Source organism: Mustela nivalis, assembly GCF_964662115.1.
Source record: "Mustela nivalis genome assembly, chromosome: 1".
Lineage (NCBI taxonomy): Eukaryota > Metazoa > Chordata > Mammalia > Carnivora > Mustelidae > Mustela > Mustela nivalis.
Window position 1 is genome coordinate 97,018,376 of NC_139020.1, and position 25,925 is coordinate 97,044,300.

At 35.3% G+C, this 25,925-nt stretch overlaps 1 protein-coding gene across 1 annotated transcript in view; it reads left to right on the forward strand.

The window, feature by feature from the left end:
• NAALADL2 (N-acetylated alpha-linked acidic dipeptidase like 2) overlaps positions 1 to 25,925 on the forward strand; it is a 756,112-nt gene that overhangs the window by 697,832 nt on the left and 32,355 nt on the right. The window contains exon 11 of the mRNA XM_082721031.1: positions 8,195 to 8,390. Coding sequence (XP_082577157.1) covers positions 8,195 to 8,390 — 196 coding nt within the window. The remainder of the gene's footprint in view (positions 1 to 8,194; positions 8,391 to 25,925) is intronic.

The following is a 25,925-nucleotide window of genomic DNA, read 5'->3' on the forward strand; positions in this document are numbered from 1 at the left end:
TTTTTTAATTAGCTGATAATTCATTAGTGTCAATCACTTCATTGTAAAAAGAAAGATAGTATTTCATCGTCATGATGTGACTGAGCCAAGTGCGCTGTTCCTCTAAGATCTGTAGTTTCGTATTTTCAATATGTGTCAGGTCTTTTCCACAATCACAAGTGACTGAGACCCATCTGATGCCTTTTTTTCTTTCTGAGTAATTTATGATGGATGTCCTAAATGCAAAAATTATGTATGTGCTTTATAAATTGTGTGATTCTAGTCCTCACCCCATCTATCTCCAATCTTGATTTTAATTACCACCAACTCCAACTTTGGACTGCCCTAGAAATAGTAAAGAGTGGGTACATTAGGTACCTGGCCCTGTGTCCTCCCTAAAAAATCCAAATCCATCCAATTAAAATCTAAGCAATAAAATAAAATTTTTGTTCCCATGGAAATTCCAAATCACATTAGATTTCTAGTAGTTTGACCCAAACTGGCATATCTGGAAGTTACCATTTTGAGTGAACAGGACTTAAAAGCTTTCTCTCAGAAGTAGCTTACCTTGCTTGCTCAAATTGAGAGAAATTCAATAAGAAATGGGCCATCCACTGGGTACAAATTCCTAAAAATATGTTTAGTATCAATCCCCAGTATATTTTTTTTATTTTAAGATATTATTTATTTATTTGACAGACAAAGATCACAAGCAGGCAGAGAAGCAGGCAGAGAGAGAGGAGGAAGCAGGCTCCCTGCTGAGCACAGAGCTTGGTGTGGGGCTCGATCCCAGGACCCTGGGATCATGACCTGAGTGGAAGGCAGAGGCTTTAACCCACTGAGCCACTGAGCCACCCAGGCGCCGCCGCCCCCGCCCCCAGGTATATTTTTGTATGGACTGTAACTACATAAATAATTAAAATTTGTATTTCATATATTGATATCCCACATCTAGTTTAAGCAAGGTGATGGGACAACTGGGTCTGCAACAAATTCTGGTTGTCACTATAGTATCAGAATTTGTCTCCTGAAACTAGTTTTCCTTTCCTCCCACTTCTTTTTGAACTCATATTTTTATTGAATAATGTCCCTTAGTTATTATCCAGAACATGTCATCCCTTTTGTATTCCTTAGAATTATACTTTCTTTTCTTTTATGTCCTGTGTCACAATTTGTTGCTATTCCTACAGCTTCCCTTTATCATAATTTCTTTCAGTAGTCTGAGTACTTCATTCAGATTTGTTTCAAGTTTTCTTTTCAGTATCTACATTTTATATGTGTCACTACATTGATTGAAATATGGTAATGACTTCTGACCATTTTCCTACTTTCCCATCATAGTAATGGTCTATTATATTGTGAATTTTCCCCCCCTAAGTGCATTTTAAGAGTAAAACCCTGTGCCCATGACAGAATAGTACCACAATCCATTTTTCTGTAAGTATTGCCTCTCTGGCAACAATTTTAAAATTGTGTTTTTTTAAAAGATACTTTTAATCTTGGCTCATAATAGAGCATAAAGTATCCTTGACCTCATACTGATTAATTTTATTCAATCTTTTTTTTTTTTTTTCATTTTCTTGGCTTAACCAAAACGTAATTAAACTCACACATGTTATTAAATATACAACTCCAACTTTCTGCCTCAGGAGGAGACTGGTAAAAAATAAACCACACATGAATTTAATTCATCCAGGGAAGTTTTGCTCACTCTTCCAAAGCAGCCAATATCCAGATCAGTTTCTGCACCAGGCAGACAGACACTGTTGGGAGAACTCATTCCATGCAATATGGTCAAATTCATGCTGGATTTTCATCTGTGTTGGCTAGCTGGATCCTTGGGCAATATTTAGAATATGAGAAAATTTTCAGAATGCCTTGCATACTTTTTAAGAAGTGGCCGACCTGATTCTTCTAAGTATGCCAGTTTGGTGCCTTTGGAAGAGGGATTTCTACTATATTCAGTTTAGATATAATTATCTACTGTCTTCTGGCATATTGCACTTTTAAATAATATCCTTTTATCAATGTATTGTAAAATCAGTGTTAGATTATTTATCAGCAGTGTACTAGCTCCCACATTTCTCTCTATACCTGCGTTTTGTTTGTTTAACTTCTTTAAATAACCAGCTGAGATGATTCATTGTGATTCATACTAAAGAAGCCAGCATGAAGAATAGAAAATGTAGGATAATAAAGGACTGTTGTTTCCCCTGGATGAAATCATATTGGCAATTTCTTTTTTTCTCTTTAGCGATGCCACAAGATATTTTTAAAATGACATTAAGTAACATACATTTTTCCCCCCAAATAATCTTCTGTTCTGCTTTTAACCACTGTGTTATGTGAAACATAAATCATACTTTCCCTTGTCACTATAAATCAGTGAAGTCTAAGCTATGATTTTGCAATTGTTAGCACCTTTAAAGCTGTGATAAGCTCATCCATAGAAGAACAGGTTCTGTGAAATACTATTAAAATAAAAAGCTATGTTTGTTTGATATAAAAATGTAGTTTTAGAGTATGACCAGTACATTTCACTATTAATTTAAGATGAAATTGAGTGAGTCTTTAAAAAATACAGCCACAAAATAGAACAAAAAGATAGAAAAGTGGAAATAAACTGAAATTTAAAACTTTTTAGAGGATAAAACTTGGAAGAAAGGCCACAATGGTAGGTAGTAAAACCATTCTTTAAAATCAGACAGTTATGCATTTGTCTTGAAGGTTGTAGACCAGACTTAAACACATGGGTTTATGCCAAAATGAAACTCATCAAGATTCAGGAGTGCCTGGGGAGAAGAGGTATTTTGGGCAGGTCCTGGCAGGTTAGAAAAGAACATACAGATTCAGTGGGGGCAGACAGAACTGTAGTTACTAGTCTTACCCAGATGTCTTAGAGACCTTATGGATAGGACATGTATGAAGTTCCTTTGAGCTTCTGATCTACTATTGACAATTGTTTTAGGATTCTGTAACAATGGTCCTCGAGAGGAACAAGTTTTCTGAGGACACCATGGCACTTTCAGGGTCACTCCTCAAAGCCCTAGGTAATGTGCCAAGTGTCTCATGTCCATTGTGACATTTAATCTTACTCTAGCCACATGAGCTGAACTGGATATTGTTAAGAGCAATTTAGAGATGAAGAAACTGTGAGTGAGGTGTGGGGTAGGGTCTGTTTATGTTTTCATTGGGTGTATCTATTTAAGCAGTAGGTTTAGGGATTGAATAGAGATAGCTCTATCAGATTCCAAAGCCCCTGCCCTTTCCCAAATGACTTGAAGGGGACAAGGCTGCAATGTGATGACTCACTAGAAGGTAGGAGTAGGGACAGGTTTCCTTCAGGATGTTTTAGAGCCTCTTCTGAACTGGCCTCCTTAAATCTGAATACTATCTCACTATCTATCCACTTACTCATAATTCCTCCTCCTCTCTCTCCCTCCCTCCTTCTCTCCTCTACAGTTAATATTACTACTGCTTATAATATCCGGATCTGTTCTTTGTATAACACAATGAAAAAAATGGAAGGGTTGAAGTTAAAGGCAACTTTACCCTCTAAAAAGCTGAGGATTAAGGGATTAATTAGTAGCAATTAATATTATTGTTTACAGATGTAATATCCTTGACTGCTTTAATGTAGAAAGAGTCTCAGAACTTCAAGAGGTCCATTTTAGATGCCCTTGATTTCTGGGCAATTCCATGATCTGTCTTTCAAGTTTCACTTCCTCTCTGGATTTACTTAAGATATTTTATACACAATAAATTCTTTAGTCTTTCTCATGAGCATTTATTTTATTTGATCCTTATTTATTCTCCACTTGTGGATTTTATCTAGCTAGATTAAGAATTTATTAAGGTTGAAGATTTGATCTTTGCCTTTGCCTACCTCCCAGTATTTATAGAACACCACACAAAATAGGACTCAATACGTTATTTACTGAAAATACATTTGTATTTTACTTTGAGGCAAAGGAAAAAATGCATTGTTTCTGTTTGAAATTTAGAAGTCCATTAAAATTATCCCTTAAATAACAAGATAATTTTACTAGCAGTCTTCATTATTTTGTATTATATTAAGGTTGATTTTTAATATTCATCACATATCAGTATGTTCTGCCATGCTATAAAAAGTTATTAATGGGCACCTCTGTGGCTCAGTGAGTTAAAGCCTCTGCCTTCAGCTCAGGTAATGATCCCTGGGTCCTGGGATGGAGCCCCTCATCAGGATCTCTGCTCGGCAGGCAGCCTGCTTCCTCCTCTCTCTCTGCCTGCCTCTCTGCCTACTTGTGATCTCTGTCTCTCAAATAAATAAATAAAATCTTAAAAAAAAAATTTTTGAACTTATTAATTTTTGGCTTTTCACCAGAAGGGTGACAACTATTTTTGAAGGCTGGTTGTTTAATTCCTTAACTTTTATATTATCCCTTTCCTTGTTCTTAAGAAGTCGAGATGCAGTCCTTGGGAAGAAAGAATGGCTCCAGATTCATACTCAGCACATAATAGAATTGCGAATCTTTATTACAGTGTCTACAGGGAAGCATGTGATACAACAATGGGGAAGTGGGAGCACTGATTTGAGGACGTGAAAAGTGACATCTCTAAGAAAAAATCATTAGTCACAGTAGTTTTACATGTCTGAAAAATGAGTTGGTGCTAATTTATACTTAGTTTGTGTACTCTGATAACAGGAACTTCCATTTATGATGATTTCTATGCTTAGAGATTGAAATGACTATTCTTTTTCCCCCAGGAAGTTAAAGGACAATAATATTAAGTAATCTAGTCAAAACTACATTGATAGTAATTAAGTAAATGGAGCTCTTACATGTTTTTTGATACCAAGACCTGGGTCTTTAGACTCCCTGTGCATATAACTTCAAGATAATTGTATTAACTCTCACTGAGAGAAATCTCTAACTCCCAGTTCATTTTCTTTGGTCAATGGACTTATTGCTTATTAAACCTGAACTGTTAAGAGCCTCAATTAGTCCTCCATTCTCTGACATTCACTGTGACTTAAATGAAGTTTTATATATTCTTTTTTATTGATTATTGGCAGGCCATATTTTAATTCAATTTAGTTTAGTTTGACTTATCATTACTCTAAAATAGCTTCTTTTCTTATTTTTTCTTTTCCTTGGCAATTATTATTGAATTTTAGCAAAATTAGTTGTCCTTATTATATGCCAAACATTTCCCTAAGTGACTTTGTAGGCATTATTTAGTATAATATCTCAAAATATTATCTTATAATTCAAAATTTATTCAACACAATTATTAGTAAATGACTATTATGTCTTAGATATTGTGCTAGCATCTAGAGATACAAAGAGATAAAACATATTTGATGACCTGGTGGGGTTCTTTTCAGTCAGGGAAAGGAGATAGACAAGGCAGATAAGGATAAAAATATTGCAGATACTATAATGTTCTGATCAAAGTAGATGATTCAGTGATATGCCAGGCATAGTATTAGTCTGAGGAAATGGCCATGAACAAAACAGACAACAATCTCTTCCTTCACAGAGCTGACATTCTAACAGGGATTCAGTATCATGGGGGAAAAATCATTTAGCATCACAGCTTACATAGAGTCAGTGATGTTAGTTCCTGGGTCTTATTTAAATGGACATATAAGTTCTAATTGTCATTAAAATGCTATTAGGAATCTTTGGAACATCAGTTATGTATACAAATGATTAAGATAACATTGAAAGTAAAGCTACTTTTCAGTTTGTAAGCTTATACCCTGGAAGTAATACATAGGGGATTGTGTAGATGGCAGGTGTTCACTATCAGGGTCCTTTCTGGAACAAGACAGCTCTTAAAGCTGTCAGTTCTCTACATCCTCACTACCATGAAAGATAAATTCATTTAAAGCTAAATAAAGTAGAATGGTACAATTTGTCTCACTTGATTCAGTAGTAATGTCTTCAATTCTGTAGTGTATGTTAGATCAGAACAGATTTTTCTTTCTTAAGTGGAAGACTCTAAGATGTCGAACTTGTTTTTTCTGTTGTTCAGTCTTTCTATTCCAGTATAATTTAAATGTGCTTTTTATGTCTTATTTTTTTCCTTGTACAATGGTATTTCCTATAAGGCCCCCATATATTAACTTCAGTGAAACATCACTATTTAAAATAAACCATAACTTCACAAAATGGCATTATCATTATAACTGTTTAAATAACAGAGTGCTGAATATCCTCAATGAGCAAAAACTTCTCCTCTCGCAACCTCAGGTTTTGTTATATCAAACAAGATAATTAATGAATATAGAATGTACTTTGAAAACATCAAAATGCCAAAGCCTGTGAACTCCTACAATTAATTTTATTCATATTGTTGATGTCAGTGAACAGAAAGCATATAAATGTGGCAATCTCTTCATAGTTCTCATGAAAACCACGTATTTCTGCGCAGTTTTTTTTGGTTATTGGATTTTTTTCTGAAAATAATTTATTAAATCTCTTTTGTTTATTTAGTAAACAATTATTGAGTGTCATAATTGTGCTGGTTTCTGAAGAAAGTGATATGTGAAATAGTCCCCATCAGATGAAGGGGAAAGACAATAAATGTTTAGTTAGAGGTTGGTAATTCTATGAAGACATATTCTATACATCAGCTGTAATTCTAACCCAGATCATCTTTCCTTAGCACCTCAGTTCTCTACAGTGCTTCTTAAACTTTAAAATGTGGGTAAAAATATGGGTAGCATGGATATTCCTGGGCTCTATGGAGAGATTCAGCGGGTCTGCGAATCTGCATTTTCACAAAGACCAGGTGTTTGAGGATGTGGAAACCCTTGAACTTCACTTGGAAAGAGTCCTTTTGTGATCTTTCCCTTTTGCTTGAGACTTCCCCAGCCAAAGGTCCCAAATGGCCTCCTCATCTCTCCATTTGCTTTGATCAATGCCATGCTCTCAGGACTGCCAGTTGAGGCTGGCTGCCAGGACAGCTATCGGGCCCATGTTCATTTCTTCACCTCGACTTGACATAGTTCTCTGTATTGAGTTTCTGACCTTGCTGGAATCAATTGTACCTAATTTCCTGAGAACAACACCACCAACTGTTGCCTCACCCAGAGAATGACTCAAATGGTGGGGAATATTGGGAAGAAGATGATGAGGGAATGTCCCTTTCATGGTATAACAAAGGATTGCTTTTTAAACAAGGTGGTAAGTCACATCAGCTGGAAAGTGCCTAACTGGAGGGAATACTTTTTGTAACACTTTATAAAATGTTCATCATTCAGCCCTCATAATCTATGAAGCAGATGCTATAATCTTATTCATTTTATAAATTAGGATACTGAAGCTCAGTAATTTGCCCAACATCACACAGCTACTAAGTGGTATAGCAGGGATTTGAACTCAGGTGGTCTAGCTACAGTTTCTGGTGGCCATTATCACTGTACTAATGCTGCCTTACTCTTAGTCAAAGAAATGTCCTATTTTTGCTGCCACCATTCATATCAAAATGACCAGTAAGTTATACAAATAGGAACAAAGCATAGCAAACAAAAATCATCCCAAAAGCAAAACCAAGCAATGTAAACATTACATAGGATAGTTTTCAGTGTACTTTCAAGTCAAAGATATATTTCAGCTTCAAATTACAGGAAATTTTGAGTAAAACAAAGGAGCCCATGGACATATCACAACAGAGTAACATATCTCATGCTCTCAGAAGAGAAGATAACTTCTTTTACAATCTTTTTTTTTTTCCTCATACAAAAATATAGGATATGTCATGAAAAGCATGAATTTTTGAGTCAGAAAGATCAGGCTTCTAATTTTGGCCTGACATCATTTGCTTGATGATCTAGTACAATTTGCTTGTCTTAATTAATTCTCAGATGCTCTGAAACAGACATGACAATGCAAGTTTTGGTGAGTATTAAATAATATAAATACTTACAGTGCTCAATACAGTGTCTGGAACATAGCAGTCTCCCAATCAGTACTTATTTACTAGTATTATTATTAGTAGTAGTAATTATTATTACTAGTAGTAGTGGTAGCAGTAAATATAATACTCTTAGCAGAATATAATATTTAGAATATTTTTGTGGGATTAATATTATAATTTAACTATATATAAATTTAATTATAAAATTTTAACTGCTGTTCCTTTTTGACATCATGATTGCAGAATGATTATTTTGCTCCTTTGAGGATGTCTCTTCTGAGATGGACTCATTTATCTCCACCAGGTGATCAACCCAACACTCAACTGCTAGCTCTGGCCTCACGCCTGCGGGAGAGTGCTGAACTCTTCCAGTCAGATGAGATGCGTCCTGCTAATGATCCCAAGGAAAGAATTCCCATCCGTGTCCGAATGCTGAATGATATTCTCCAAGACATGGAGAAAAACTTCCTGGTACAGCAAGTGCCACCAGGTTTTTATAGGTAGGATATGTGTCTCAACCTTTATTTGTTTATGCCTCTCAATTAAATTTTTTATGTTTAACTTTCAGAATGTGTACCTTCTGTGAAAATGACACTATTTTTAATGTAGATATTATGTGTAGTTATATGAGTAATTATTATATCTACACTTTGAGGACCATTCTCTTACCCAAAGGAGATTTCAACTGCATGAGTATAGAATAAAGGAAATTGGCTTGGAAATATCATATAGAAAATGACTAAGAATTTTATTTGACATTAAGCTCAATATGAGTCAGACATGACATGGCTATGGGAAAACCAAATGGAATTATAGGTCATATTGGGAAAAATACTTTCTTGAATGAATCAAGAAACAAGCCTACACTATTTTTCATAGTAAAACCACATCTAGAGTATTGCATTTAGTTCTAGAGGCTACCTGTCAAGATAGAGCTAAATAATTTTAATATTCTGGGGAGAGTGGGATTTAGATGAATCTAGAAATGGGCAGGAGATTAGAAATATTAGTCGGAGGGCCATAAGAGAGTGATTCCTAGAAACATTTTAACAATTTTAATATTTTAATAAACCCATTTTGATATGGAAGGGGGATTCAATTTTGGTTTTTAGAGGATGAGAGGAGTATAACATGGTTTTTATTTTATAGTTTCTGATATAGTAGACATTAAAGAGGGAAAATGGAATTTGAAAGATTCTAATATATTTCACGTATTCTTATTTAAGATTTTTATTTTTCTAAAAGACACAAAATATAAGTACACATGCCTTTCTATGTAATAGAGGCATATATAATGTGTGTGTATAACAATTTAATATATGTGAGTGTGTTTATGTCTCGTGTGTGTGTATGCATGTGAGAATGTGAAAAAAGGAAGGAGGCAAAGAGATACTGAACAAATAATGAGGCAGGTATCTATTTGGCCCAGAACTCTCATTCATAAAGGACCTCAAATTTAGACTTTTGCACTACATCACTTTATGTGTGTGTGTTTGTGTGTGTACATGTATAACATACAACATTAAAAATATTCTGGACTAAACATACTGTGCTTGACCTAAGGACACAACTAGGACTAAATAATTGAAGCCTGGATCAAAGATCCCAATCAAAATTCCACCGGCATTTTTCAAAGTGCTGGAACAAACAATCCTGAAATTTGTATGGAACCAGAGAAGATCCCGAATTGCTAAGGAAATGTTGAAAAAGAAAAAGCTGGGGGCATAATGTTGCCTGATTTCAAACTTTCCTACAAAGCTGTGATCAACAAAGCAGCATGGTATTGGCACAAAAACAGACACATAGACCAGTGGAAGAGAGTAGAGAGTCCAGATATGGACCTGTAACTCTATGGTCAAATAATCTTCAACAAAATGGAAAAAAATATCCAGTGGAAAAGGTAGTCTCTTCAATAAAGGAGCTAGGAAAATTGGACAACTATGTATAGAAGAATGAAACTCAACCATTCTCTTACACAATACAGAAAGATAAACTCAAAATGGATAAAAGACCTGAATATGAGGCAGGAATCTATCAAAATTCTAAAGGAGAACATGGGCAGTAATCTCTTCAACAACCGCCACAGCAACTTCTTTCAAGACACGTCTCCAAAGGCAAAGGAAACAAAAGCAAAAATGAACTTTTGGGACTTCATCAAGATAAAAATCTTCTGCAGAGCAAAGTAAACAGTCAGCAAAACAAAGAGGCAACCCATGGAATGGGAGAGGATATTCACAAATGACACTACAGGAAAAGGGCTGATATCCAAGATCTATAAAGAACTCCTCAAACTCAACACCCAAAAAACAGATAATCATGTCAAAAAATGGGAAAAAGACATGAACAGACACTTCTCCAAAGAAGACATACAAATGGCTAACAGATACATGAAAAATCATTCACCACCATTAGTCATCAGGGAAATTCAAATCAAAACATTGAGATACCACCTTACACCAGTTAGAATGGCCAAAATTAACAAGACAAGAAACAACGAGTGTTGGAGAGGATGCAGAGAAAGGGGAATCCTCTTACACTGTTGGTTGGAATGCAAGTTGGTGCAGCCACTTTGGAAAACAGTGTGGAGATTCCTTAAGAAATTAAAAATAGAGCTACTATGACCCTGCAATTGCACTACTAAATATTTACCCAAAAGATACAGATTCAGTTAAAGAAGGGCCATATGTAACCCAATGTTCATAGCAACAATGGCCACAATTGCCAAGCTGTGGGAAGAGCCAAGATGCCCTTCAACAAACAAAATGAATAAAGAAGATATAGTTCATGTATACATTGGAATATTACACTTCCATCAGAAAGGATGAATACCCAACTTTTGTTATCAACATGGATGGGTCTGGAGGGGATTATGCTTAGTGAAATAAGTCCAGTAGGGAAAGTTAATTATCATATGGTTTCACTTACTTGTGGAGCATAAGGAATAACATGGAGAACATTAGGAGAAGGAAAGGAAATGTGAATTTGGGGAAATCGGAGGGGGAAATGAACCATGAGAGATTGTGGACTCTGAGAAACTGAGGATTTGGGAAGGGTGAGTCTGGTGGTAGGTATTAAGGAGGACATGTATTGCATGGGGCACTGCATGTGGTGCATAAACATATTAAAAAAGAAGAGAGAGGGGTGCCTGGGTGGCTCAGTCATTAAGCGGCTGCCTTTGGCTCATGAGCCCAGGGTCCTGGATTTGAGCCCTGCATTGGCCTCCCTGCTTGGCGGGAAGCCTGCTTCTCCTTCTCTCATTCCCTCTGCTTGTGTTCCCTCTCTCACTGTGTTTCTCTCTGTTACATAAATGAAAGCTTAAAAAAGAAGAAGAAGGAGAAGAAGAAGAAGAAGAAGAAGAAGAAGAAGAAGAAGAAGAAGAAAGAAAGAGAGAAAAAAGTAAAAAAAAAGAATTGAAAATTGAAGCATAGCAATACACATTTTATTATATATAAGAAAAAATTTTCCGATAAACAGTGTTCTTAAAAGAGTAGATATGATGCTTTTATAGAGTAGTGAACTCACTGTCACTGCATATATTCAAACAAAGGCTAAGTAGCTCTAAATATTTTGACTGTATGAGGTTTCAGGTGGCCTTTAGTACCAACATTCTGTGATCTGACAAAACACTTGATCTCTCTGTATCTTCACTTCTACATTTGTAAAATGAGATAGGAGAATGAGACCTGTTTAAAATAAAAAAAATCTTTCTTAGTTCTGATATTTGGTGATTTTCTGTTATGATTTTAAACTCAAAATCTCATTTAAATATATCATTTCTTCTAACACTTTGACTTGCATTACAAGACTGAAAAATGTTAATTTATTACAATAGATATTTTTAAGACACTGTGGTAAGCGCCACAAACATAGAAATTGCCTGAAGTTAATAACAGATAAGATTGTATTACAGAGGTGGGGATGGAGAAAGAGAATAAACAAGGTATCTAAGTAAAGTAAAGTGTATGGTAGATCTAATAACAGCTAAAGAAACAATTAAGCCACATTATTAAATTCAGCATTATTAGAAGTCTTAATCAGAATAGGTAAATTATATTTTTAGAATATAAAAATTTTCCTCAGTTCTAATTTATGAAAAATTCAAAAATTAATAAAAATTATACATTTGGAATATAGTTTTATATATTATGATTTAGTAAATAGATTCATCATTTGCCTTCCTTGGCACTTACTTTAGATATAGAAGATCCCTATGGTCTGAGGTATATGTCAGGGAACTTTGCATTAGCACTTCAATAATATTTATTTATCATACATTTTGAGTGGAAAAGGAGATATTGATTTTTTCCTGAGTTAACAGTGATTAAGAAAGTGATTCTTTTTTCCTGTTAGTGATATGATTACAGTATAACTTGTATCCCAGTGTGCAAGCTTCAAAGTGTTGATTATGATAATGTTCTAACTCATAACAGACTTTAGAATTGAAAGCTTATGGTTCAATATTTTGGCATTACTTTAACTATTGCTACAATTGTTAAAGAAATACATGTTTGCCTTATTCTCTTTGGCCCTATTAATTCATATATATGCCAAAATCAAATAGATAGATGCAAACAGATCGCTTCATTTTAATTTATCTGACTGACCTTTATCCCAAGATAAGTTGATCTGAATTTTTACTTCATTCCTGAAATATATAACAAGTCATCCTACTTCATGTTTTCTCTTAGTAGAGAATTCATATTTAAATATTTAATTTAAATTTAATTTAATTTAAATAGAGAATTCATATTTAAACATCTAAATATTCTTGAAGCAGAAATATCAAAATTACAGTAGAATTTCTATTCCCAATTCTTTTAAGCTCTTCCTTTATGGGGGAGGAAATGTTCAAAGTACAAAAATGGGTGTGACAAGATCATATGCAGTTAAAGAAAATGGAAAAATTGATTATAATGATAACCATATGGAGTAAAGATAAAATTGTTAATTACATTGTATAAAAGAACATTTGGTGAACAAGATTCATTTTTTCTAACATTAAATAACCTTTAGAGATGTTATTCATCTAAGAATCTCACTTTTCAACCTGATGGTGTTATGACAATTCTCATCAAATATACAAGGAGGAAGTCAAAAGTAATTTGCTTTTCAAGAAAGTTGTTGACAGAAGTTCATTGTATAAAACTAAATATTTCATTTAGAATTTGGATCATGTCCCAAAGGATACTGCTTCAACCAAAGTGTCGCTAAACACTGAAACATTATTTTTAGAACATGTGAAGGAATTTTCTTCATAATTTCAGCATCAGAAGATTCAAAAATTTTGAAATCCTACAATGTTGCATATAAAATGTGTTTTCTCATAAATAAACCCTCATTGGACACTGCTCTGTGCATGCATATTGATAGAAACTGGCAATATAAGATCCCTACATTTAAGGAGTTTAAGATGTATATGATATAAATTATGAAAAAAAATTTGAAGAATACTTATGAAATTTCATAATGAATACACAGGCAAGAAGTATCATTGGGATTCAGTGAAGAGAGAAATTATTATCCTGTGATGGTTAAAAATGGCTTTTTAGGGGATAAGGGATATTTACCTGGGCTTATGGGAATGGTAGGATGTTCATTAAATTAGGGAGTGCTATTGACTGAATTATTTTCTTCCCCCAAAACTTGGATGTTGAAATGTGATCCTTAGTGGGATGATATTCAGTGGTGGGACCTTTGGGAGTCTCTACCTTTACTCATGAGGGGGATTAGTGCCGTTATAAAAGAGACTCCAGAGCTCTCCTTTGCCATTTCCTGTCTTGTGAAGATGTGATGTCTGTGGGCCAAAAAATGGACCCTCACAAAATGCCAAATCTGTCAGGACTTAGATCTTACACCTTTCATCCTCCAGAACTGTGAAAAATAAGTTTGGGTTGTTTATAAGCCACCAAGTCTGTAATATTCTGTTATAGTCTCCTAAACTGTCTAAGAAAGGAAGCACTTCCAGGAGAAGATGATGTGAAGAAAGACACAAAAGAGAGGTTGTGCATCATTTGGGGAGTGGAGAACAAGAGGTGGAATAGATTGGATGAGTATTAGGATCATAATTAAGGAGAATCATGAAGGAATCAAGTTGTGGAGTAGTTTAAATTCTCTCTGGAGAGGTCTGAACTTCATTTCTTACACAAAAGAAGCCATGGAGAATTCTGTATCATTAGGAAGATTCAGCTCATGCCCCAGGTTGGGTGCCCTGGAGCTGGAAGAGAACAGAAATCTTTGAGAAGACTCATTGTGAGAACTGCTTGGTGTGCTGAGAACCTGACTGAGCATATTAGGGTTGGTAATGAAGAGCAAAGAAAGGGAGACAATACTAAGGAAGAATTAGTGAATTTAGGGATTTAGTGGCTTTGAGACTCTTATTTCAGGTTGTCTTTTAGGATTCCCCTGAGCCTGGGCAGATGAAGCAGGGGCGAGTAGTGGCAAGCACCTCCTCTCTGTCCATGTCTCCAGCCACTTAGTTAAGGTACTTGGTGTCGCTGGGTCTTAGGGTGATTATATGATCATTTGTTGATAATGATAATTTCTAAACTCCCTTTTAGCTCTAAGAGTCTGATTCGGTGGGCACTCACAGTACTAAGCCTCACCTCTATAATCAGGGAATTCTTCTAATCTGTGGGAGGGGAACAGGAAACAATACAGTAGATGATTGCCATGATATAATGAAAAGCTGCAAAGTATTCAGAGATACTGAGGTTGGTAGGCAGTGGGAGCAGATGAAACAATGTATATGATCAGGGACCATGTAAGGAAAAGTAGGTTAGAAACTATAAAGCTTCTCAAAAATATTACTACTGTCAAAATCCCACTATGTAAAATTTGACTTATTGCATTTTCTTAAAAATTCTGACTCTTTCATCTCTTCCTTTACTATAACTCCTGTATGTACTGCTCTACTACTCCTGGGAACTGGCATTGTCTGGAGATGGGAACTTGTGGCATCTGTTTTGTTGTTGTATTCTTTTTAACTCCCTTTAGTTATCATTCTGCAAAGGCAGAGTAAGCATTCTGGCCCAGTGAACCTATTCATTGTCTACTACAGTATATATATTTTTTAAAGGGAAGAAAGAAAGAAAGTCTTTTTTAGAGCAGTTTTAAGTTTAGAGAAGAATTGAGCAGAAAGTACAGTTTTCATATAACCCTTCTCTCTCTCTCTCTCACACACACACACACACACACACACACACACAAAACACAGTTCCCCCACCCACAAAGCACAGTTTCCCTATTATTCCTATTATCCTTGCTATAGTGTGGTACATTTGATGTATAGTGTGTTACAGTTGATAAGCCAACATTAATATATTAGTACTATGAATAGTACCATTAATATATTAGTACAGTTCATAGTTTATGTTAGGATTTCTCTTTGTATTTTACATTCTCTGGGTTTTGATAAGTGTACAATGATATTTGTCCACCATTACTTTGTCATACAGAATAGTTCCACACTTTAAAATCTATGTCTCACCTTCTGTCTCTCCCTCCTTCCTGTCTGAGCTTCCAGCAACCACTGGCCTTTTTCATGTCTCCAGTTTTTCCTTTTCCAGAATGTACTATCGTTTGATCATACAGTGTGTAACCTTTTCAGATTGGCTTCCTCAATTAGCAATGTAATTAAGTCTTTTCTATATTAATTTATTTTTATCACCGAACAATGTTTCATTGTATGGATATACCACAGCTTGCTTATCTCTTCACCTCTTAAGGGGCACTTTGTTTCTTTCAACTTTGGCAACTACAGCAAAAGCTGGCATATATATTCGTGTGCCAGTCTTTGTGTAGATGTACACTTTCAACTGATTTGGGTAAGTACCAAGGACCACAACTGCTGGATAAGCCTGTGTTTATCTTTAAAAGAAACTGCCAAACTGTTTTCCAAAGTGGTTGTACCATTTTGCAGTCTGCCAAGCAATGAATCAAACTTTTGGTTGCTCCATATCCTCACTGGCATTTGTTGTTGGTATTCTGGGTTTCAGCCATTCTAATAGATGAGTATTGGTATCTCATTATTTTAATTGCAGTTCTCTAATGAACTATGATATTGAGAATTTTTCCATGTGCTTATTTTCCATCTATGTATCTTCTTTGGTGAAGTGTCTTATCAGATCTTTGAATCTTCTTAAGTTGTTGGTTTTCTTGTTGTTCAGTTTTAAAGGCTCTTCTTATATTTTGGATAGGAGTCTTTTATCAAATATGTATATTGCAGTGTTTTCTCCCAGACTGTGGTCTTTTTGTTCTCTCATCAGTCTCTTTTATGAAGCAGAAGTTTTAATTTTAATGAAATCCAACTTATCAAATTTTTTCTCTAAATACATTGTGCTTTTAGTGTTGAATCTAAAAGTTCATCATCAAACCCAAGGTCACCCAGATTTTCTCCTATGTTGTGTTCTAGGAGTTTCATAGTTTTACATTTCATATAAGGTCAATGATCCATTTTGAGTTAATTTTTGTGAATAGTGCAAGGCCTATATCCAGGTACATTATTTTTGCACTTGGATGTCTAGTAGTTCCAGTACTAATTGTTGAAAAGACTATCCTTTCTCTATTGAATTGCCCTTCTTTTTTTGCCATATAATATACTTTAATACTGCCTTTTACTATCAACAGCACACTCATTCACAGATTAGCTTTCAGAACTAAAACCATCATGCAACAATGATATTGATTGGAATTTATAAAAAGATTTGGGATTTATAAAAGTAAGTGTGGGTTTCAATAGGAAAATTTGCATGGCCTAGAGCAAGCTAAATAGTAACTCTGAAAGTCAGTTTCTCAACAAAATAGAAAAACTGAAAGGTCTATTCATATTAACATAAATTTATATAAAACACTGGTATAACACTAGATGAAATGAGGATAAAATGTGAGGAGATAATTTATAAGCTCTAGAATTCTATACAAATGTTACCCAAAATAGTAACTTTTATTCCATTCTGTTGTCTTTACTTCTGACTTTGATAATATTCTGGATCCCAAAACTTCTTCCTCATATCTCTTTTATCCAAAAGAAAAATATTTAAAAATTCAGTAACATACTTCTCTTTCCCCAGGATTAATACAGTGAAAATTTTCTCTCAGTTTTTATTATAAATTCCTTTCCCTTAAATATTCGCTAAAAGCTTGTGAATTGAGGAATTACAAGATCCCACAGAAAATAAAAAGTTTGGGAAGTGGTAGAATTAAACATGCAGTTATAAAAAAGAATATAATATTTAAAATGTGTTAGCTTCCAAAATAAATGTGGACTCACTAAAGGACAAACCTCCAGTGCGAAAGCCTTCTATCAAACCATATTTTTGTATGTGTTCAGGAAATACTACTGCAAGCAGCATAGTCTTTGGGGGCAGATTCTTCCTTTTAAGTTTTGAAGTTTTGAAGTTTGAATGACTTTTTAGATTTGGGCACCAGGCATTTCATGCTTGAAATTTAATATCTTATAGAATATGCATTCTTCCTAGCTTATTTTAGAAAAGTTCCCTAAAACATTTGGCCTTGTCACAGATTTTTAGAATCCTTAAAGGGCATGAGTTCTTAAGGCTACTGTTCTCTCTGTACCTCCTTTATTCACTTGCTCCTATACCAGGATAAATAGTCTTAAAAATAGGGGCGCCTGGGTGGCTCAGTCAGTTAAGAGTTTGTTTCCAGCTCAGGTCATGATCCTAAGGTCCTGGGATTGAGCCCCGCATTTGGCTCCCTGCTCAGAGAGGAGCCTACTTCTTCCTCTCCCTCTTCTTGGACTGTCTCACTCTCACTCTCTTAAATAAAGAAAGAAAGAAAATCTTTAAAATAAATCAATAAAATCAATAAATCAGTAGTCTTAAAAACAGGAAAGCGCTAACTGCTGCTATCTCCTTTATTTTAAGTGACTGCACTAAGTTGCACAGACATAGAAAGATCTTTGATTTTAAACTTTTAGTGTACAAATAGGAAACCATGGGATGTTAAAACTGTTCTCAGCAAAAATGAGATTGGCAAAGATTTTCTATTTTCTAGACAGCTGCAATGTATGAGTGTGAAATACAACACCATGGCCTCATGTTATTACACTGGAAGAGGTTATCTGGGTAGGATCCCATGTTTAGTCTCTACATATTTAGAGTCAGCATTTAAACAGCAGAAGCTAATAAGGTGTTCCTTCCCTCCCCATTATGAAATATACACACAGACAGGCAGACAGATAGACATATGCATTGCTGCACTATTAACTGATTATTTGGGATTAGAGGATGCTTTTACCAAAGGATCAGAAATTTGGTGTGGCTTTGGGGAAAAGTTTTAGTAATCTTCTCATTGTATCCATATTGCAGTAATTTTTAAATTTATTTTTATTTGAGAGAGAGAGAGAGAGAGAGAGGTATGGGGCAAAATAAAAAAAAAAATTATTAAAAAACAGACTCCCTGCTGAGTGTGGAGGTGGGGGGTGCTGGATCTCAAGACCCTGAGACCCTGACCTGAGCCAAAACCAAAAGTCAGACACTTAACCAACTGAGCCCAATGCAGTGGTTTTGATTTGAGGGTGTGGGGAACTGAGAAGGAAACCAGCACGAGCCAATGTTGAATGCTCGCTGCTTGGCAGAAATGGAGCTCTAGGAAAGTGAACATCCTCAAGCACCCTCATTGGAATAAATTAAAGGCTGATTATTATGCTTAAAACAAAACTATTGGTTATACCATAATATAGTCCTCTTGCTCTTTCTAAATATGTGCTATTTTAGCTGTTTCATGGTTACATAGTCTATGGGTGCCATGGAAGCACCTACATTTATAATATTATTTCTTTGGGGGAATACATGTGAGTTCTAAACAATGGCCTTAATCAGGAGGTTTGGGAACACAAACCTCTTTGTAAGTTGAAGGACAGCGTGTATATCTGCTTAAACCTGTTGGTGGTGCAGGGCGGGGATGGGGCAGTCTCTGGCTTTGTGTTCTTATAAAAACTGTGGGAACATGTTCAAAAAAAAGGAATTCCTTTCTGAGATAGTTGGAATGGCCTGGAAGAAGTTCAGAGGACAATTTCAAGCTAATCTAAGCCAAGACAATCTTTTGTTAGCATCCTTGAAGGAGGAAAATAGCAATGTAAATGTCAAGATGCTTCTGCCTTGAGCCAAGAATAAACAAAGCAAGCAATCCATTAAAAGTACTTTTCAAACACCAAACACATAAGCTTCCAAAACTTTGCTTTTGAAAGATCTTAGAACTAGTTTACCCTTAGACAAGCAATGACATTAGACAGAACTATTAAAAAGCACACTTCCCAGATATTCTGTGATCAGGTTTCTAGATATCTATTCCATATATACATTTGATTTAAAGAATTTTAAGAGCTTGAGGGGCACTTGGGTGGCTCAGTTAGTTAAGCATCTGCCTTTGCCTCAGGATGTGATTCCAGAGTCTTGGGACAGAGCCCCAGATTGGGCTCCCTGCTCAGCAGGAATTCTGACTCTCCCCATGCCCCTCCCCCTGCTCACATTCTTTCTCAAGTAAAGTTTCTACTTCTAAAAGGAGCAAAAAAGCTCCCGAATTAAAACAAAAATTAAATAAACAAAATCTTAAAAAAAAGAAAAGAACTTGGGGTGGCTGGGTGGTTCAGTGAGTTAAGCCTCTGCCTTTGGCTTAGGTCATGATCCCAAGGTCCTGGGATCAAGCCCCACATCAGGCTCTCTACTCAGCAGGGAGCCTGCTTCTCCCTCTCTCTCTGCCTGCCTCTCTGCCTACTTGTGATCTCTGTCTGTCAAATAAATAAATAAAATCTTAAAAAAAAAAAAAGACTTTTAAGAGTTTGAAATCTAACCTCTCTCCCTCCCCCCCTGCAAAGAAACACATTTTAGAATAAAGTGATTTCATTATACAGTTTTAGTGGTGTTTTAATTAGAGTTAGCTGTATGAGTACTAATAGAACCTCATGTTCAGAGTTTGATTGGGATAATAAGTACTTTGTTCGGGTTGTACTATTTCTTTTAGCGAGGTGTGGGTGGTCTGAATGGAGCTAAAATCCCACCATTGTTTCTCTTGTCATTAATTCTATCAGCAATGCCTTTGATTTCTTTATACTATGAAAAAATAACTAGTGATTAAGAATTACCATAATGCTTTTAAAATATTTTTTGTACGGGCCACTCGCACAAAAGAATCTATGTATGAATACAGTTTTATAATCTACACAATGTAAAATTTCCAGAAGAGGATTGAAGTCCTGGCTCATGTAAAAAATCTTTATAATGCTGATCATTATATACATTCTCTATTACTTTTTTATGATAAACATATACATTAGCTTCATAATTATGTATCCCTTTCATATTTTAAAGTTTCTACTTCTAAAAGGAGCAAAAAAGCTCCCGAATTAAAACAAAAATTAATATACTGCAATCCAAGCCTCTTTTTTAATAGCTCATTTTGTTAATATTGAAACAAAGAACAGAACCCATTTTGACAGATAATGTTCACTGCAGTTTGATTAGACATTAAAACACTGTTTAAAAAATTTCAATTGACAACAACTACTTTATCAGGCTAATTGGTCTAAAACTCAGTCTGCTAGGATCAAAATAGAAACTCATGTGTGCACAACTCTAAATTTTATAAAAATGTGCCTCAGGTTTGAGACTTCTTTCTATAGAAGGTGAGAAAAATTACTGTTGTCATACTTGCAAAACAAGACGCATTGCCAGTCTGAGAGTGAGTAGTGATTTTATGATGTATTTGATAACATTATGAATAAGAATCATAACCATATTCCTCACAGAGGAGTATTTACTTTGTACCAGGCACTGTGCAGTACATTTTCATATATTATCTATAACACTTCTAACAATATTGTAATATCAGTCCTCTTAGTCCCTTTATACAGGTTAAAAACCTGAAACTTAGGAAAAGTTAACATGTAGCATAAATGGGATTTGACCCTATCTTGTTTTCTCTAAAACCACTATTCTTCCTACCAGGTAATGCCACATATGTTTGATCCAAATTATTCCTAGTTTTCTCAGAAGTCACCAATAAATTTGGTTAGATTTTGGTGCAAAACTAGTCAGGTACTAAAAGACTCAATTTTCACAAGGGCTTGTTAAGTTTCATGTGCTCTACATTGACAGTTATATATCCTAGCCCTAAAGTTTGCAAAAGTGTTTCATGAAGCACCAAGTCTATCCCTACTTTTGGAAAAAAAGATATGTCCTATTGTCTGAATCAATAAAGTTACCTTATCTCAGAGTAGTGTCTACTCTTTCTGGTTTCCACAAATCTTAAATGCAGTTACAAAAGGGGAGACATGGGGCGCCTGGGTGGCTCAGCCGAAGGGTCATGATTTCAGGGTCCTGGGATTGAGCCCCTCATCGGGCTCTCTACTCAGCGGAGAGCCTGCTTCCTCCTCTCTCTGCCTGCCTCTCTGCCTACTTGTGATCTCTCTCTGTCTATCAAATAAATAAATTTTTAAAAAATCTTAAAAAAAAGGGGGAAGACATTTGTCTGCTAAATCTCATATATCATAGTTAGAAAGGTTTTTACATAAATAACAGCATAGTATAGAGAAGGAATCATTAAACTGAGACTTTAGAGATAGGGGCTTAAACCTTAAAAGGCCACTGATAAAGTAACTCTACCAGTCACTAACTTCTGGAAGTTAAGAAAGGAAGAATCTTTCTTTTAATTGGTTTAGTCAGAGAAGATAAATAGGCAGATTTCTAAGATAATGGAAATGCTAATTGAGTATGTATTTATAAACTAATGGGAGTCAGCTTTTGATTCTCTTTAAAAATAGTTATTGAAATAATTATTATTGAAATAATAATTTATTGAAATTTAAGTTCTCCGTGAAACCATATTAAACATTTTAGCCTTTGTTTCTCTCTCTTTTATCACCTTTATTTTTTTTATCAGTATAACATATTTTAGCATTCCCATGTTATAAATATCTTGTCGATTTACTATGATACAAAGAGAGTTAAGAGGATCATGCTCAGTATTTTCTTTGGACCCACTACATCACATAAAATTTTTCTACATAATGAAACTAAAGTACTTGATTGAGGTGTAGATCATGTTTACCAGAGAAAAATCCAGAAATCATTGTATTTTCCAATATCTAGGTTATTAGGAGAAACATCTTATTCTTATAATAAGAAAGTTAATCTCTATACCACACACATACAAATATGCAGCAGTTATAATATATTGAGATGGCACAGGTAGAAAGGACTGAGAACTCATAGACACGGCTGTGTACAGCACATATTTATTCCTGGACCCCTCCCCCCCTCCAGTGTAATATTTTGTTCAAAAAATAGCTTACTTGAGTTACTCCAGTTGAAGAGGAAAGGGATACAAATGTTGTTCCTTCTCCATGGCCACAAAAAGGGCCTTCATGGTTTGCCAACCACTACATTTGGTTGTGTCTTTTATCCAGTCTTCTTACCAAGGTCACAACTCTGTAACATTTTCATCTCATGGACCAAAAAATAAAACAGAGACTGTGAATTTATAACCATATTGAAATGACATCAACTTTTAAAGTTATAAGGACCATAGAATGAATGGAAATAGGACCAGTTAGAGCTAAATATAATATACAATTTAATATACAATTGATACAATCCTAATAAAAAGTAACAACAAACTCTCAGATTACATATGGTGGGATTCTAGTATTTCCTTTCAATCTGTCCCAATCAAACAAGTTTTAATGAAAAGACTAGAAGACAGTCTAGTAATTCAAAGTAAGAACAGCTTCGATAGAAAGAATTAGAGGCTTACATGTTCATTGGAAGTGTCGGAGATGTTAAGGGTCAAGGAAGCTTCCACTAACATTTATGGAATCAAGAATTACCAGAACTGAAAGAAAAGCTTCAGTGACAATACCAGGTGCCTCCAAGAGTTCTCTGAGAAATTCTGACTCTCCTTTCTACCATCTGCCTACCTGTCTGTCTGCAAACATTGCTGAAGAGTATGGTTTCATTTTCTTTGCCTTCCAAATCCTGTGCTTTGGTAACATTGTTGACTGCTTGATCCTGGAAAACCAACTTAGTCTTTTATGCTGTTCTTCCTTTATCTTGTAGGAACTGGGATCTGCCTTATGCTACAGTTGGTAGGGGTCGGGGGCCTGGAAGTGGAGGTATAGCTCACTCCAGCATTTTTGGAATTGAACAATTTGAAATATATTTCTCTGCCAGGCAGAGATTACAAATTCAAAGATACTGCCTTTAAGAATTTTTTTTCTCTTTCTTTCTTTCTTTCTTTCTTTCTTTCTTTCTTTCTTTCTTTTTCTTTTTTTTTTTTTTTTTTAAAGATTTCATTTATTTGACAGAGAGAGATCACAGGTAGAGAGGCAACAGAGAGAGAGAGAGAGGAAGAAGTAGGCTCTCTGCCGAGCAGAGAGCCCGATGTGGGACTCGATCCCAGAACCCTGAGATCATGACCGAGTTGAAGGCAGAGACTTAACCCACTGAGCCACCCAGGCGCCTGCCTTTAAGAATTTTTAAATGGGGGAACCTGCCTGGGTTAATTGGTTAAGTCTCTGCCTTCGGCTTGGGTCATGATTCCAGAGTCCTGGGATCAAGTCCCACATCAGTCTCACTCCTCAACAGGGAGTCCGCTTCTCCTTCTCCCTCTGCTGCTCCTCCCCACCCATTCATGTGGATTCTCTCTCTCTTGCTCACCATCTCTTTTTCTCAAATAATAAGTAAAGTCTTTTTTTTTTTTTTAAAGATTTTATTTATTTATTTGACAGAGAGAAATCACAAGTAGTTGGAGAGGCGGGCAGAGAGAGAGAGAGAGAGAAGCAGGCTCCCTGCTGAGCAGAGATCCCGATGTGGGACTCGATCCCAGGATCCTGAGATCATGACCTGAGCCAAAGGCAGCGGCTTAACCCACTGAGCCACCCAGGCGCCCATAAGTAAAGTCTTAAAAAGAATAAATTTTTAAATGAATACTAAACATGTGTCATATCAGACATTTAATATACTTGGTGCTTAGTTCTGATCTTCACAACATACATAATAATTGTGGGAACTGGTAGTTTTACCCAGCGCTTTCCTGCTCAAAGCCATCTCTCTTACTCTACCTATTCCCCAAGAGCATGTATGGAAGTTTCCATTATTTTCTTTGGTGTTCTCTGTATAATTTTTCTGATCTGCTGATCACTTCCCATTTTTCAGTTAAGAACCTGAAAATTCAGGAGTGCCTGGGTGGCTCAGTGGGTTAAAGCCCCGCCTTTGGCTCAGGTCATGATCCCAGGGTCCTGAGATAGAGCGCCGCATCGGGCTTTCTGCTCTTCAGGGAAACTGCTTCCTCCTCTCTGTCTGCCTGCCTCTCTGCCTACTGTGAAATCTGTCTGTCAAATAAATAAATAAAATCTTAAAAAAAAATTTCAGAAAAAATCATTTTTTCCCCAAAATTTCCAGAAATGGTAAATGTCATAAAGTAGTAATAAAACCTGGTTACAGCCATTCTGAATTTTATTTTTGAACCAAGTAATGGCCGCTTTAGTAATACTTTTACTGATAGGAGGAGAATAAAATGAGATTAAAAAGAAAAAAGTTGAAGTGAATAAAATGGTCTTATTTTAAACCAATAAACAGAAGCAGAAGCAAAATATATTTTATCTCACAAAAAAATGGTTATTTAATCCTTTGCTATTACTCAGACCTTAGCTATGGGACTAATGCCTTCTGGGTTGAGTGACATTTTGTTTCTCGCATTTCCTATCTTATTGTCTTTCTAATATGTAAGTTAGAGACTGGTGCCACTTTAAAAATACTTATTTAGGTATTTTAATACTAATTCCATTTATTAATTCAACAAGGCCTTACTGTTCACTAAATGCTGGAACTACTGAGAATACCATGCTCAAAAATATAAATAACAACCCTTGTGGACCTCATCCTTTAGTGGGAAGAAACAGAATAGGCAGACAACAAACCAACTAAATATGTAATTACAAACTTTAAAAATGTCTAGAAGTAAAAAAAAAAAAAAAAAAGGAGAAAAAGAAGAAGATGACGAAGAAGAAAAAGCAAAAGAAGGAAGGAAGGAGAAAGAAAGAGAGAGAGAGAAAAGAAAGAATAAAAAATCAAGGATTTTTTTTTTTTCAGGAAATCTCAGTTTTTGCTTTTAAGACTTCAACTTATTGGATGGGGCTTACCCACATTACCAAGATATTCTCCTTCACCTAAAGTCAACTGATTGTAAATGTTAATCACATCTACAAAGTGCCTTCAGAATAACATACAGATGGTGCTGGACCACACAACTAGGCAGCATGATCCAGACAAACGGGCACTTTAAATTAGCCATCGCTAAGGGTTATATTGATGGAAGTAGAAACAGAGAGAAGAATTCATAACATTCTGGAGATAGAATCTACAGAACTTGATATGGAATAGATGTGAGGGTAAAAGATAAGGAAAGGATCAAGAATTAAAGATTTCTTACAGCAGCACTGGATTTTAATAACTATGATGTGGACCAGATGAGTTTCTCTGTTTTCTGATTGGGGTTCTTATGATTTCAGCCTAAATAATATGACTGACAAGGTGAGATTACTTTTGGAAAGCACTTTAAATGGAAGTCTTGGGAAGAAATTCTGTTTGTATGTGTCTGGCTATATTTGGCTAATCTTAATGTAGACTAAAATTTTACCTTTCCTCCTTTTTCTCATCCAGAAATAATTACATGCAAATAGTAATTGGCTTTTTATACGATAATTTGAAATGGGAGGAAATATGGCCAAATATTTTTGGAAGGAATAGCCTTCTAATGTGCCAGTTAAAGTGTCTCCAATTTTTTTTTTTATTGCTAATCATAGTAGGTCTCATTTTCTAATCAAAGCTTACATATGCTTCACCAGGGAGTTTGGAAGATATGCTAACTCAATCTAATTTTACAGAATATCATTCAAAAAATATAACCTTGACAGATATACAAGTTTAGGAGGAAAGAATGTAATATATGCACCAAATGTTAAGTACTCTCTGTGAAAATTGTTGCAAATTTCCCATGTTCTCAGTTCTGTCCTTTTCTTA